The sequence below is a fragment of the Triplophysa dalaica genome, chromosome 22, assembly GCF_015846415.1.
Source record: "Triplophysa dalaica isolate WHDGS20190420 chromosome 22, ASM1584641v1, whole genome shotgun sequence".
Taxonomy (NCBI): Eukaryota; Metazoa; Chordata; class Actinopteri; order Cypriniformes; family Nemacheilidae; genus Triplophysa; species Triplophysa dalaica.
Window position 1 is genome coordinate 3,078,367 of NC_079563.1, and position 14,588 is coordinate 3,092,954.

The 14,588-nt window shown below is 43.4% G+C and overlaps 1 protein-coding gene across 2 annotated transcripts in view; it reads right to left on the minus strand.

Annotated features, from left to right (window-relative positions):
• LOC130411709 (protein NLRC5-like) overlaps positions 1–14,588 on the minus strand; it is a 93,194-nt gene that overhangs the window by 54,486 nt on the left and 24,120 nt on the right. For both annotated transcript variants that reach the window (XM_056736531.1, XM_056736530.1), the window contains exon 6: positions 7,033–7,137. In XM_056736531.1, coding sequence (XP_056592509.1) covers positions 7,033–7,137 — 105 coding nt within the window. The remainder of the gene's footprint in view (positions 1–7,032; positions 7,138–14,588) is intronic.

Here is a 14,588-nt window from a genome sequence, read left to right on the forward strand (position 1 = left end):
TGCCTGCTTACAAAGAAATGCAGGGTCTGTAATTTTATGGTGGCTTTATTTCTAATGATATAGACAGAATATTAATATAAACATCTGGGAAAAAATGTTTTATAAATAAATTTGTATCTCAGTCGGTGAAATAAGTATTTGATCCTCAAGCAAAACATAACTCTGTACTTGGTGGAGAAACCCTTGTTGGCAGTTGGTCACCAAGTTTGCACATGTGTCAGGAAACATTTAAGTCCACTCCTCTGTAAATGTTCAAGGTTTCTTGGTTCTAGCTCTGCAAATTGGAGTTTTAGCCTCCTTCTCAGATGTTCTATAGGACTTGGGTCTAGAGACTGGCTAGGAAATTTAATGTGCTTCTCCTTAAGCCACTCTTTGGTTGTCTTGGCAATATGTTTTTGGTCTTTGTCATGTTAAAGGTACATCCACAAGATCTTCAGTGATCTAGTTAATGGGAGTGTAAAGATTGTAACCATGTAATTCTATGTCAGTATCAGACTTAATCATAATTGGTTCAAGGTTATGTTAAGGTGTTTTATTGGAGCCATTATGGGATGTTCCGCCCCTCTGTACAACCGTAAATAGAAAATAGTCTGGTATAGCACGTGGGTGGTAGAGTGTTAGAGAGTATGGCCACACGTGTTAAACTGCTGGTGTAAAATAAATATCTTTCTGCTGAATATATTGTTTCCGGCCATGTTCTATCCTGTAATCATTCCAGAGGGACTGTTCCCCAAGACACAACAGATTTGGTGACGAGGATGGGATTGTTACGGAAAGGACAGAGTTATGAGTAACTCCGATGAGGTCTGCACGTTAGAGGAGGACTACGGACAGTCGGTAAAAATGGCTTTTGGTAAGCCCCAGGATTTCCACTTTGATGAAAGTGAGGAACAGTTTGACGCCTATTTAGAAAGGCCACAGAACAGTACTTCGCAGCTAATGGTTTGAACCTGGCACTTGCAATAGAAATGGGCCTGTCCTATGAAGTTACGTGCCGGAGCTCGCAACAGTTGGCACCAAGGACGAACAAGACACATGTCGTGGAAAAGAAGGGATCCGTGTGTGGCAAGGGGGGCGTGGTTTAGCACGGTCTGCGGAGAGAGGGCGTGTCGGGAGAATGACGGTGAGTAAGCAGATCAACGCTATAGTGAAAACACCTGCTTCTCGTTCTAGTAATTGGCGAGGAGACGCATTTAAGGCACAAAGGAGGAAGCGAGAGGAGAGAGAGAAGCCGGCTGGGAAACCACGATACTCGGGAGACATAGAGACGGTGCGTACAGGATATCCCCAAGCAGAGAGACTTGAGAACCGAGGAGTTCGAAAAAGGACCGAGAGAACGAGTCCCTGAACCCGGAAGCTAAACCCGGAAGTGTTATCATTTGTTTTGAATAAAGTTACGTGTTTCCCAGCCACGCCGACCCCGCCTCCTTTCTTCCTTCCTAGCGAACTTGTTACACCGTGAAACAAAAGGACGTGGCAAAACCGTGCTACAGGTGCAACGGAAACGGGCACCAGCCAGTCACCGGTCACCGAGTGTGGTAAAAGGGGACACAAAGCGCGAGCCTGTCGATTGCGTCGGGAAGGGAAGCTCGACAACAAGCTTGCCAGATGGAATAACCACTTTGATGTGACCGTGTTACGAGACAGCAGTGCACCATCGGTAAGAAGGCCTTCGCGGGACACGAGAAGCAACGATCCGTGTGCATCGGATAGCATCACACCCGAGCCCGAGAAATATTGCATCGTACCCCAGCAACAAAGAGAGAGATTCGACAACGCTGCGGAGTCACAAGCCAGCGATGTTCGCCGAGGAGGCGATATGCAAGGGACAGAACTGTTTGCTATAGAGACTAAGGGGGACAAAGTAAACAAACCTAATTATGTCTATGTTCGAATCAATGATGTGCGTGTGAAAATGATGGTAGACACCGGTGCCGCTGTTTCTGTTATTTCAGAAAAGTTGTACAACCGCAGATTTCGTACGGTAAAGCTGTCGCCTGCTAACTGTATTTTGAAAACGTACAGTAAAGAGTCACTTGAGCTTAAAGGTAAAATCACAATCCGAGTAAAGAGTAATGAGCAAGAAAACTTACTAGATTTGATGATTGTAAAAGGTGATGGGCCTTCTCTATTGGGTAGAGACTGGATTAGTCTCTTGTATTTAAACTGGTCCAAGGTTAGCAAACTAACCAGTGAGACAATAGTGGAGTTGTGTGACAGATACTCTGTGGTTTTTCAACCCGATTTGGGAATGCTTAACGGAATCCGTGCTAAACTTCATGTAAGGAAAGAGGCTGTGCCAAAATTTTGCAAACCTCGTACTGTACCGTATGCTTTGAGAGAAAGTGTCGAAAAGAAGCTGAGCAAGTTAGAAGAAGAAGGTGTGATCTCTCCTGTCAGTAACAGCGAATGGGCAGCTTCCATTGTGTGTATTCCAAAAAAGGATGACAGTGTACGGATATGTGGAGATTACAAAGTTACCATTAACCCTTGGTTGGAGGTAAAGCAGTATCCCTAACCTAGAACACAGGACCTTTTTGCTAAATTGTCAGGAGGTCAGAAATTCACAAAATTGGATTTGTCTCAAGTGTACCAACAGGTTCCTCTAGAGGAAAGCTCTAAGAGCTATCTTACTATCAATACGCAAAAAGGGCTGTATGCTTGTAATAGGCTACCTTGTGGTGTTGCTAATGCACCTGCAATTTTCCAAAAGATAGTCGATCAGATATTGCAGGGGATGGATGGTGTCATTTGTTATCTGGATGATATTTTAATTACAGGACTTGACACACAAGAGCACATGGAAGTTTTGGAAGAAGTGCTAAAATGGTTACAGGCGTATAACCTTAGAGTCCGAAATGATAAATGTGTGTTTTTTCAAAGCAGTGTCTCTTATTTTGGACATATCATTGATGCAGAGGGGATTCACCCTATGAAAGAAAAAACAGACACAATAAAAAATCGGATGTTCCAAAAAATGTGACCAAACTCAGATCTTTCTTAGCTCTGTTAAATTACTATGGCAAATTCATTGCTAATAATTCCGCCCTCATTCAGCCAATGACAGAGCTTTTGCATAAAGATGGCCCTGTGTGTGGTCGGAGAAATGTCAGGCAGCGTTTCTGAGTACAAAACGGCACTTGATGTCAAATACGGTACTAGTTCATTTCGCTGCTGAGCTAACATTAGTTTTAGCATGTGATGCGTCTCCTGTAGGAGTCGGTGCAGTAATCTCACACCGAATGAGAGACGGTAGTGTAAGACCTATCGACCAAAAGCCACTGCTTAAAACTTTAGGACCCAAAACAAGGGTGCCTACACTTGCAGCTGCTAGGATGCAGAGATGGTCATTAATTTTGTCTGCGTACAGATACGAAATTCCAAAAGTTTAGAACAGCATTGGAATGCTGATGCGCTATCGAGACTTCCCATACAAGTTGTTGATTCGGTCAGATCCAGTGGAGTGTTTAGAGTGTCATACCTTGATAACTTACCGGTCACAGCAACAGAAATTGCACGAGAAACAGAAATTGACTCTGTGCTTACACAGGTCAAGGAACATGTGATGTGTGGTTGGCCAGAACATTGTCCTGACGACATGTTCAAACCATATTTTTCTAAGAGATTTGAGCTTTCTGTTGAAGAGGGATGTATTCTTTGGTGGTATCGGGTAGTTATACCTAAATCATTACAGGGTACATTGTTGGCAGAACTTCATGATAATCACTGGGGTATGGTTAAGATGAAATCACTGGCCCGAAGTTTTGTTTGGTGGCCCTCACTTGATAAACATTGAGGAGTTAGTGAGTTAATGTGATGTGTTTCAGCAACAGAGAAGTATGCCCACCCCTGTCCCCGTACACTCATGGAAATGGTCTTCAGCACCATGGGAGAGAATTCACTTAGATTTTGCTAAATATCAACAGCAAATGCTTTTAGTGGTAATGGTTGTGTACGCTAGATGGGCTGAAATTTTTCAATTCAATTCAATTCAAGTTTATTTATATAGCGCTTTTCACAATGTGTATTGTTTCAAAGCAGCTTTACAGGGGCAAACAGGAAAAACAGAAAAGTTAAAACACAGCACAGTGCATGGTATTTATACAACGAGTATGTTCATTCTAATAAATAACATCTAATTTCTAAATAAATAAATAAATGAATGAATGCAGTCTCCCTATGCAAACCTGTACTTCTGCAAAAACAATAGATGTGTTATGGAATCTGTTTGCTACATACGGTCTTGCAGGGAAATCCTAACGGACAATGGGCCCCAATTTACTTCCGTATAATTTGAGGAATTCTTATTGCTTTATGGGGTAAAACACACTAAATCGCCTACTTACCATCCTGCCTCTAATGGCATAGCTGAGAGGTTGGTGCAGAACCTTAAACGAGCACTTGCAAAGAACAAAGCAGGAGGTGGTAAATCATTGCAGCACTGCGTAGCTAATTTTCTGTACGACTACCGAAATTCGCCTCATACTGCTACTCACAAAACACCTGCAGAATTATTTCTAAAAAGGTCAGTTTGAACCAGATTGTCTCTGGTCATGCCACAGTTCTCTCAGGATATACAGTGTGATCCATATAAAAACACTTACAAGCCCGGTAAAGTCCGAACCTTGAAGTTTGGTCAAACGGTTTTGGTGAAAAAATTACAGGGGAGAGGAGAAATGGCTAAAGGGCACAGTTTCAAAAGTATTGGGTCTAGTAACTTATATGGTGGATGTAAATGGAAACTGTGTAAAACGACATGTTAATCAGATGTTGAGTAGCACATTTATGTGTAACAGTGAGGTTGTTGAACCACGCCTGGTTCCGGACAGAGGACACTGGAACCCTGAGGAAATTGACATGGACATTGCAAAGGACAATGAAACTGTTAATTCAACAAGAACAGAGACGGCATTGTTGAGCGATAAGGCAAAAGGATCATCGTCTACTTCAGTAGAAGTCAGGCCTGCATAGCAGGCGTGCTCCACAGAGGTTGAATTTATAAAAAATTAAAAAAACCTGTTTTGAAATTGTATATAACATACATAAAAGTAATCTGTGTTTGTAATACAATGTGGTTAAAGTGTTAAGGATATGTATTATGTTTAGGTGAAGAAATAAGCTTACAAGGGAGTAGCTGTGGTGTTGTGCACTAAGAGTAAAATAAGATTGTAACCATGTAATTGTATGTCAGTATCAGACTTGGTTCAAGGTTATGTTAATTTTGTCTTATTGGAGCCATTATGGGATGTTCCGTCCCTCTGTACAACCAGAAATAGAAAAGAGTCTGGTATAGCATGTGGGTGATCCGGTGGTAGAGAGTATGGCCACACGTGTTTAACTGCTGGTGTAAAATTAATATCTTTCTGCTGAATATATTGTTTCTCGCAGTGTTCTATCCTGTAATCATTCCCGAGGGACTGTTCCCCGAGACACAACAGGGAGGAAGTACTCGTCCAAGATTTAACGGTACACTAGCCCGTTCCTCAGCCCCTCAAGTCTTCCTGTACCCGTAGCAGAGAGAAAAAGCCCTAAAGCATAATGTTTCCAACACTGTGTTTCTCTGTAGGTATGGTGTTCTTGGGGTCATAATCAAAATTTCTCTCCCTACAAACACAGGAGTCAGTTTTGGTCTCAAAGCAGTGCCAGTACTTTCGCCAAAGCCTTTTCTGAATCACCTTGATGTTCATTGTCAAACTTCAGATGAGCCAGACTTATTTCCCTCACTGTATGTGACTACTTGCTGTGCGTGAGTTCACTACTCACTGGAAGGGATAAATGCAGGGGTCACCATAGCTGACAAATAGGTCACTCTCAGTGGAGAGGTCCAGTGGAGGATTATCAGGAACTGGCCAGTGGTGCAGAAAGAAGAAGCCAATGGCTGTGGTTTAGATGGATGGACACAGCATGGGCTGCCAGATGACCTTGTAACAATGCAACACAAACCCAGGTCTGATCAACCTGCATTGGGCCTCCCTTGGCTGAGGGTGTCTTGTGATAAATCGACGCATAGCACGCCTTTTTTTGCAGCGGTTAATTATGGCAACAAAATAATTCATATTGCCATTTACAGGGTGGTTAAGGTACTATATCTTGTGGATTTTGCCCTTACTTACTATAACTTGTCAACATGCCTTCTTTATGTGAATACGAGTGCTGTTGTCCATCGCTGGCAGTTTTAATGTGAAATGAGGACATGACTCCAGCTGGCGATGAGTCCAAAACGAGCATGTCCAGTGCAAAAAGGCTTTGACTTTTTAATTTGACTTAACATTATTTTATTTGTCCGTTATATTCAAGAGACCTTTTTGAAGGATTTTGATTTACTGAAGAGCACTTGAGCTTAAATGAGACTTGGGTGTTTGTCACAGACTTAGGTTATGGTGTCGACCATAATTTGTTGCAATTTTGAGGTGTTCAGTCTTATAATGATTTAAGAAAATAAATGCGATTACTCTCCTCACGAATGAACTATTTCTTGTATTTCACTGACATGTCTCTTAAGTGTTGAGGACTAGTGCTTCTTTGAGCCTTCATACAGTATGAGTGAAATACTAAGTACTGTTCAAATCATATACTCCAAGACTTTTACTGAAGTCGTTTTGGAATTGGTGACTTTTAACTTGTAATGGACTGTTTATCGCTGCAAGGTATATGTACCTTCCCTTACAGTAAGTATGGTTTTCAGGTACTCTTTACACCTCTGGTAACTCTGCATTGTTATTCTCATGATTATGACAATAACACAATGCCATCCTGTTAATGTTTACTCAGGAGCCCTTCACATCACCTGACAAGAGAGTCGTTTTATTGCTGAGGCTTTTGGCTTGATCAGGGTATTTTGTGATCTCAGTGAATCTCTTTGAAATTATACAAATGCTAAATGATCTGCTGTAAACTATGAATGATTTGAATCACTGTTGACTGCAAGACTGAGAACAAAATCATTTATTTATGCATATTTTGATAAATACTCATTCTGGTGAATTGTATTACATATGGACTGTGCATTCAACAATGAAAAACATGAAATACCTTTCGGTAGCTGATGGTGTCTCCTCACTGAAGTTTGGTACTTCACCTTTGGACTGATGACTTTTCACAGACACAGAGCTGTTTACATGTGAGCCTGGACTTACACTGTTGAAGAATGGAGAGAAAAAAACATTACCCACAGGAAGTACCTCAGTGGAAATTAAAGTAAATGTTAATGATGTTATAATGTTTATGTTTGCATCTAAGAAACATCATTTTATACCCATTGTTGAACTCAAAACCCAAAAATGAAAATTCTCTCATGAATTACTCACCCTCTAGATGTTCCAAACCTGTATAATTTTTTTCTGTTGAACACAAAGAAAGGTATTTGGAAAATGTAAGCAACTGAGATTTCTAGGGCATCATTGACTTCCATAGTATAAAGGTGCACCAGAAGTGTTTTCCTAAATAACTCAAAACATCTGCTTTGTGTTAAACAGAACAAAAAAATACAAAACCCAGAAATGTCCGTTGCTGACATTTTTTCCCAAATATTGTTTTTTGTGTTTAACAGAACAAAGACATTTATACAGGTTTGGAACAACTTGAGGGTGAGTAAATAATAACATAATTTATTTTTTGGTGAACTATTCCTTTAAATACATTAAAAAGAAATTGACTGACACAAGGGCCGCTTTACATGTCATATATTTTGCTTTATATCCGTAATTAAAGCACTTTGATTTTTATGCGATTCTTCCATAGTTTCATATTTTTAGGGTAATGATTAACAGGGCAATTCCATGAAAATGTCAACGATACCGCGAAAAAAATATGTTCCCTATCGATACTTCACTCGTACTGCGTAGCAGGACGCTATGGGGAAAACTTCTTTTTCTCAGATGACTGAAGCTTTACAATAACGCAGTGAATACTGCACGGCCATTGGTGCATGTAAAGTAAAACTTTACGCCAATGGCAGCGAAGCTGCACGGACCTATGGCGATTGTGCCCGCCAAAAGGGGTGGGCTAATGGCTATATAAGCAGACACATCGCCGTAGGATCTTCAGATCTCTCCTCCTTCAGCGACAACTTCTACCTCGCTACCCGGACTGATAGCTTCGCCGTCGAAAGAGCCTTGCAGCGGATTGGACCTCTCTGCTCAGCGATTCCACTTGTTTCAGCAGCGCTGTATCTTTTTCCCTGCCGCTATCCGGCAAAGAGCTTTAAAAGGTTCATTTTCCAAGCAAATTTCCTGCTGCGTTGTTGCAAATGTCGCGCCGTCCCTGTCACTCGTGTGGGGTCCACCTCCACGCTGCTGACGGTCACGGCGAGTGCGTCTCATGCTTGGGACTTTCAAGACGCTCAAGACGCACTCAGAGAGACGGATGGCCCTCACTGTGAGAGCATGAGTCTCTCCTCTCTGTGCTCGCGGAAAGCATTCTTTTCAGAGAGCGATTCCGCTCCTCGATCCCTCCCGCTTCATCCTGTGGGGACGACATCCTGTTCGTTTCTCTCAGGCGGAGCTGCCTCCACCGGTGACGTGGTCTCATTTGGCGGAAGCGAATTCGGGGAAGATGACCACATGTCATTAGTGGCTTCAGACGGGGAGGAGCTATCAGGCTCAGTTTTTGACCCCGCCCCCTCTCTAAGTCCTCGCTAAGGCTGTGGAAGAGCTGGGTTTAGAGTGGTCCTCTCCGGAGGAACCTACTCGCAGCCGCTTAGGTGTTCTTCGGATCCGTCCACTGCAGTACTGCCTGAAACCAAGAGTTCCGCCACACGCTTGGCATCTTGGACGCCTACGCATCTGGGTGGATCAAGGCTGCGTATCTGCTCTAGCCCCATGGAAGGATCTTCCTTGATTGGAGAAGGGTGTGCCCCTGGGCACCACATGCAGACGAAAGGTGATCACGACAGATGCCTCCAACATGGGTTGGGGGGCTCTGTGCGATGGCGCACCGGCCTTTGGCCACTGGTCGATTCAGGAAAAAGGACTGCACATCAACTACCTGGAATTGCAGGTAGGTGGGCTGGCCCTTCGCTACTTCCTGTCGGTCTTACGTGAACACCACGTCTTAGTCCGATCGGACAGCATGACAGTGGTGTCCTACATAAATCACAAGGGAGGCCTCTCCTTAAGACGCCTTTTTTTCCCTGGTGCTACGCCTCTTGGAATGGGCCCAGTGCAATCTGTGCTCACTGAGGGCAACTCATGTGCCGGGCAGACTGAACCAGGGAGCAGATATGCTATCTCGGAGAACCGTCCCTTCAGAGGAATGGACGCTCCACCCCAGGTCGGTTCAGAAAATCTGGGAAGTCTTCGGCAAGGCAGAAGTCAACCTTTTTGCCTCAGAAGACAACACTCATTGCCCAACCTATTTTTCGAAGTACAAGGACGCCTTGGCCCACAGCTGGCCCAACCGGCTCCTCTATGCCTTCCCCCCGATCGCTCTTATACCACAGACGATTGGGAGAATCAAAGAACAGGCACACACAGTGCTGTTCGAAGCCCCACTCTGGAAGAACCAGCCTTGGGTTGCGGAACTGTCTCAGCTACTTGTAGCAGCCCCGTGGCCTATTCCCCTGAGACGGGACCTCCTCTCTCAGGCAGGCGACACGATTTGGCACCCCCAGCCAGAGCTGTGGGCTCTGCACCTTTGGCCTCTCAACAGGAGCCTACGATCCTCCCCGAGAGTGTCATGAACACGATATCACAGGCTAGAGCTCCGTCTACGAGACGACTCTATACCCTTAAGTGGTCTGTCTTCTCCGCCTGGTGTGCAACTCGCGGCACAGACCCAGAATCCTGTGACATATCACTAATTCTGTCCTTCTTGCAAGAGCTGTTGGATAAGGGCCGCTCCCCTTCCACACTCAAGGTTTATGTGGCAGCAATCGCAGCCTCCCATGCCCCCAAAGCGGGCCAAGGAGTGGGAAAGAACGACTTGATTGTTCGTTTCTTGAGGGGTTCCAGCCGGCTATGCCCTCCTCGCCCCCTCACCGTTCCCATATGGGATCTACCTACTGTGTTTAGAGCTCTGAAGGGTTCTTCCTTTGAGCCTCTGCAGTCCGTGGACCTCCGTCCCCTAACGCTTAAAACCGCACTGCTTCTAGCATTAACATCGGTTAAACGTGTGGGTGATCTGCAGGCGCTCTCTGTGAGCCCCTCATGTCTTGAATTTGGGCCTGATGACTCTAGGGTAGTCCTCAAACCAAGACATGGTTACGTACCTAAGGTGCTCTCTACTCCGTTTAGAGCACAGGTAGTGACATTATCTGCGCTCCCCGTCTCTGAGCAGGACCTGGAGCTTAAATACAGTCAAATACAGATTCAAATACTGCGGTAGTTTTTTGTAGTGAGTATACTCTGATTCCCCCCAGCCTACTCAACAGTACCAGGTCGACAACCCATGAGTACCACCACACTCACGAATGCATGGTGTAGTGTATGGATCAAGCCATTCAACCTCTCACTCCCTTTTGTCTAGGTATTAAGATCACATCTTCAAAGACCATAGGAAACCTAGCTCCATGGGGTCTGGTTTTAGGTTGAACTCTCACAGAGAGTGTTATAACCATTTGGTTCCTCTGTTGGATATTTACGACTCCTTCGCTTCAAAGCATTGTTGATAAGTCTCTGTCTCATCTCTTACTTAAGACATGAGACCAAGCAGAGAAACTTCTCTGACAAATAGGAACTTATTTGATTTAAACTATTCTTCTCTGTAAATGTATCTAAATGTCTAGGTTGTGTGTTGTCGCTCGTGCTATGTATTTGTTAGATATGCAAGTTTTGATTCAGGGTTCATTTGACGTATTCATACGTTCACAGTTCAATGCCTTGCATGTTTCATATGTAACTACACATCTTTGAATTCCCTATATGATGAGCTATGTTATAAAAAAACATAGCACACATCATACTATGCCCATAACTAAGTTTAGGTATTAAACGCAAACTGACCAAACTGTCAGAGCTATGCAAATGAGGTGCCATGAGAAACAAAGGATCTTTCTTAGGCCCCCTTTTCACTTTCATGGCATTGGCCCGCAGACCATCTGGGGGCAGGGCAGGTATGCATTTAAAACACCATCACCGAACCATGTTTTCAGTGGACTTTTGGAATCACAAAAGGAAAAGAAAGAGGACGAGAAGACACTCCAAGGGACTCCCCTCTGGGGAGTCCGTTTAGGCCATGGAACTTTGGACTCAGAACCCAAACTCAGCGTTTCAACAGGACTGCATTCTGAAACCATTCAAGATTTCCATCAACGCGCATACAGATATTGGTCCAACAACAATATTGCAAGTATCCGTTTCTAAATATAGATTAGCTGCGTTAAGATCGTGCCTCTTTGTTAAAGATGATTTTAATGGTTTTCAGACATGTTTTACCGGCCTCGCGGCCATGCCCTCTCACTCTCTCTCTCTCTCTCTCTCTGCGCATCCTAGCGCATTTGTGTTTCATGTATTTGTTTGTCTTCATTTTGTTTACCATGTAGAGTAGAGTTTAATAAAAACCCATAAAGGCATTTGTGATGGGTTCTCTTTGTTCACGCTCACAAACTTGGTCACTTAAACTGTGTTTCGATCTATGCTACCTCTGCTCTTAAATTTTGTTTGGTAAAGTCACGTTACTTATGGTCATGAGATAACGTTAGTGTATAAATCATTGATGCATTTGCTGGACGAATACATATAGGATTTGTATCACTATACTGCTAATCAGAATTGTAAAATATGTATGTGTAATGACGATTATTATACATATTTGCCTTTGAGCTAAACTAATTCCTTGACTGAATTTGACGTTTTAACAACTCACTTCATATATGTTTGATCTTGATAGATCTGGTGGAGAATCTTATTTGATGAGTAAACTCATCCGTAATTTAACAAGCAGCTAAAAACGCTACATAAATTGGTGGAGAGAATGCGGGCGCAGTTTTAAACCTTGTTTTGTGAGCAGAACTCAGTGATTATTCATGTGTGTTTTTATGTGTGTTTATTGAAACCAGATACTCTGTTAAATTGCACTTTGATATGTATGAATGAAGGTGGGGACCCGCCCACCTATCCTTAGCAGACTCTTGAGCTTCTCGCAAAGAAAACCTCAAACTCTGTTAAAGATTTAGTGACAGCATAAAGACGAAGAAATCTCTTTATAGCGCACTGTATTATTATTTTACCGCCTAAATTGAGCGAAGAAATCCTCTTTTAGAGCGAAGAAGACAGAGCGAGCGATGTTCCTCCCTCATCTTACCAAAGGCCTTATTTTTAATGCATAGCTTTAGGTGTTACTGATGTGAATTCCAGTGCTAATGAACTAAGCTACTGCGCTCCCTGGGGTGAACAATCAGTGTAGCTAGCTGATAATGTTTCTCCCATTCGCTTAACCCAGCGGATTTTATTAGTAAATAACTCCGGGTCAGTTTTACTGTTTAACGGGGGGTTTAACAAGAATCCCGACCAAGTACACAAATAACTTTCAGGACGGCGAAGAAATCCCGTTAGTCAGTTAAAGTGTAGTATTGTGTGTTTTTTGTTTTATGTTACGGTCGACGAAGAATCCCGACCAAGTACACAAATAACTTTCAGGACGGCGAAGAAATCCCGTTAGTCAGTTAAAGTGTAGTATTGTGTGTTTTTGTTTTATGTAACGGTCGACGAAGAATCCCGACCAAGTACACAAATAACTTTCAGGACGGCGAAGAAATCCCGTTAGTCAGTTAAAGTGTAGTATTGTGTGTTTATTGTTTGTGTAGGTTGAAAAGCCATGTACCCGTGTTCAGTAAACTGACACGAGCCATTAGACACGCGATTAAATTACACTCGTCGCCATAGAAACTGTGCGTAAACGCAAGTGTAATTCCACACAGAGTTGTGGAACCGGAAGTCCGGCAGAAGACGTTTAACCTTCTACTAACACTAGAGGTCAGTTTGTCTTAAAGTGTCTTAACACTTCTCCCTTTTGTTTGGGCAACGCTAGGTGTGAAGTCTCAGCCAGTCTCTCCTTTTGTTTGATTTTATGATTTCATTATTCTGCTATTTTACGGTTCACTGTATTTGAGAATATTTATTATTTGTTGTTATATACAAACTATAATAGTAATTAATATTATTCCACTTTGTTTTGACGATTTGATTTTTCTTTATTTGAATCAGGGTTGCTAACATTCTCTTCCTTGCAGTTAGAATTGTATTTGATAATACTTGAATTTTAATTAAACCAACTTAATTGAATTTAAACTTTGATCAAAACAATCAGATTGCACTCTTTAAAGTGTTTGGGATTAACTCCCAAGTGAAGAAGAAACCCTCTTTCTCTATTCTAACCTCTATTTCTCTGGATTTATGTGGTTTTGTTTTTCTTCTTATCAGAGACTGAACCTGTCTGAACATCAGTTAAATTTTTGGTAATTATGTTGATGAATCGAATAGCCTAAGTCACAGAATGACCTCATAGGTAAAACTCTTCAGCAACGTTTTTCATAATTTTCCTGTGTTCACCCACACAATTATCCGTCCCCGCCTTCACGGCTAGGATAATAAGCGTTTAGTTTGCGTCACTAACTGACCAACTCAGTTAAGCATTCAACACATAGCCCACATATTTAGCTCAGTAGATCTGTACGGACTTGCATCTTGCTGTTTGTGCCTTTCTCTCTCCCCTGTGTCTCAATTTGTCCAGACCATCCAATCCTGTCACCTGCCAGTCCAGCTAGAGACCAGGCAAAGCGCTGCGATGGACTCCTGCCTGGGACCAACATCGGCACACGGCAACTGCACTGAGAGCAGTTGGTCGGACGACCTAATCCGGCGAATGGACCACGATCTGAACCAGAGCTACAACTACAGAGAGCCAAGAACTCATCTGAAGTGCACAGCCAGGATCATCGGTGACCACGCCCCCGACCAGATCGTCCTACTAGAGCCAGAAGCACCTGCAGAACCGCCCAGACCAGCTGGACCTGCAAACGACAGAGGATGAAGAGGACCAGGAGCTACAGGAGGAGATGAAAAGCTACAAGAGTCCTGAGCAACACAGACTGAGCAAAGAGAGCTATTGGAGCAGACGCCAGAGAGGAGCTGGTAGGAAAACTCCAAGATGCAGAAGCTCTCTATAATGGCCCCGGCAGACAGCAACCCAATGCCACGGCCAAGGCCTATAAAGGCCCTCTGCAAGCAGTCCATGCTGAAGTCCAAGCCATGACTCAGCAACGGAATCAAAATGAACTGAACTTAGCTTGCAGACTACAGTGTGAACAGACAGGTGAATGCAACAGATTCTCCCCTGTCGTGTCCCCCAGCTAAAAGCCCAAAGCTGCGAAAAGGGGGGTGGGTGAAACCCCACTATTCACACCTTTCTAGCCAGCAAACACAGAGAGGTGGGGCAGGAACAATCCAGAAGAACCTGCAGACACATACGCTGCATGGCCCCACAGACCCCAGCAAGCTGGCCAGAAACATGACAGCTGTCACCACTAAATGCTGTCACCATGAACACTGCAGGAGGCCACAACAAATGCCTACCTGCAAAACATTGACTCTCAGTCATTAACACTGCCCATTGTGATCACAAGAGACAGATCACCTGCTTAGGATCACCTC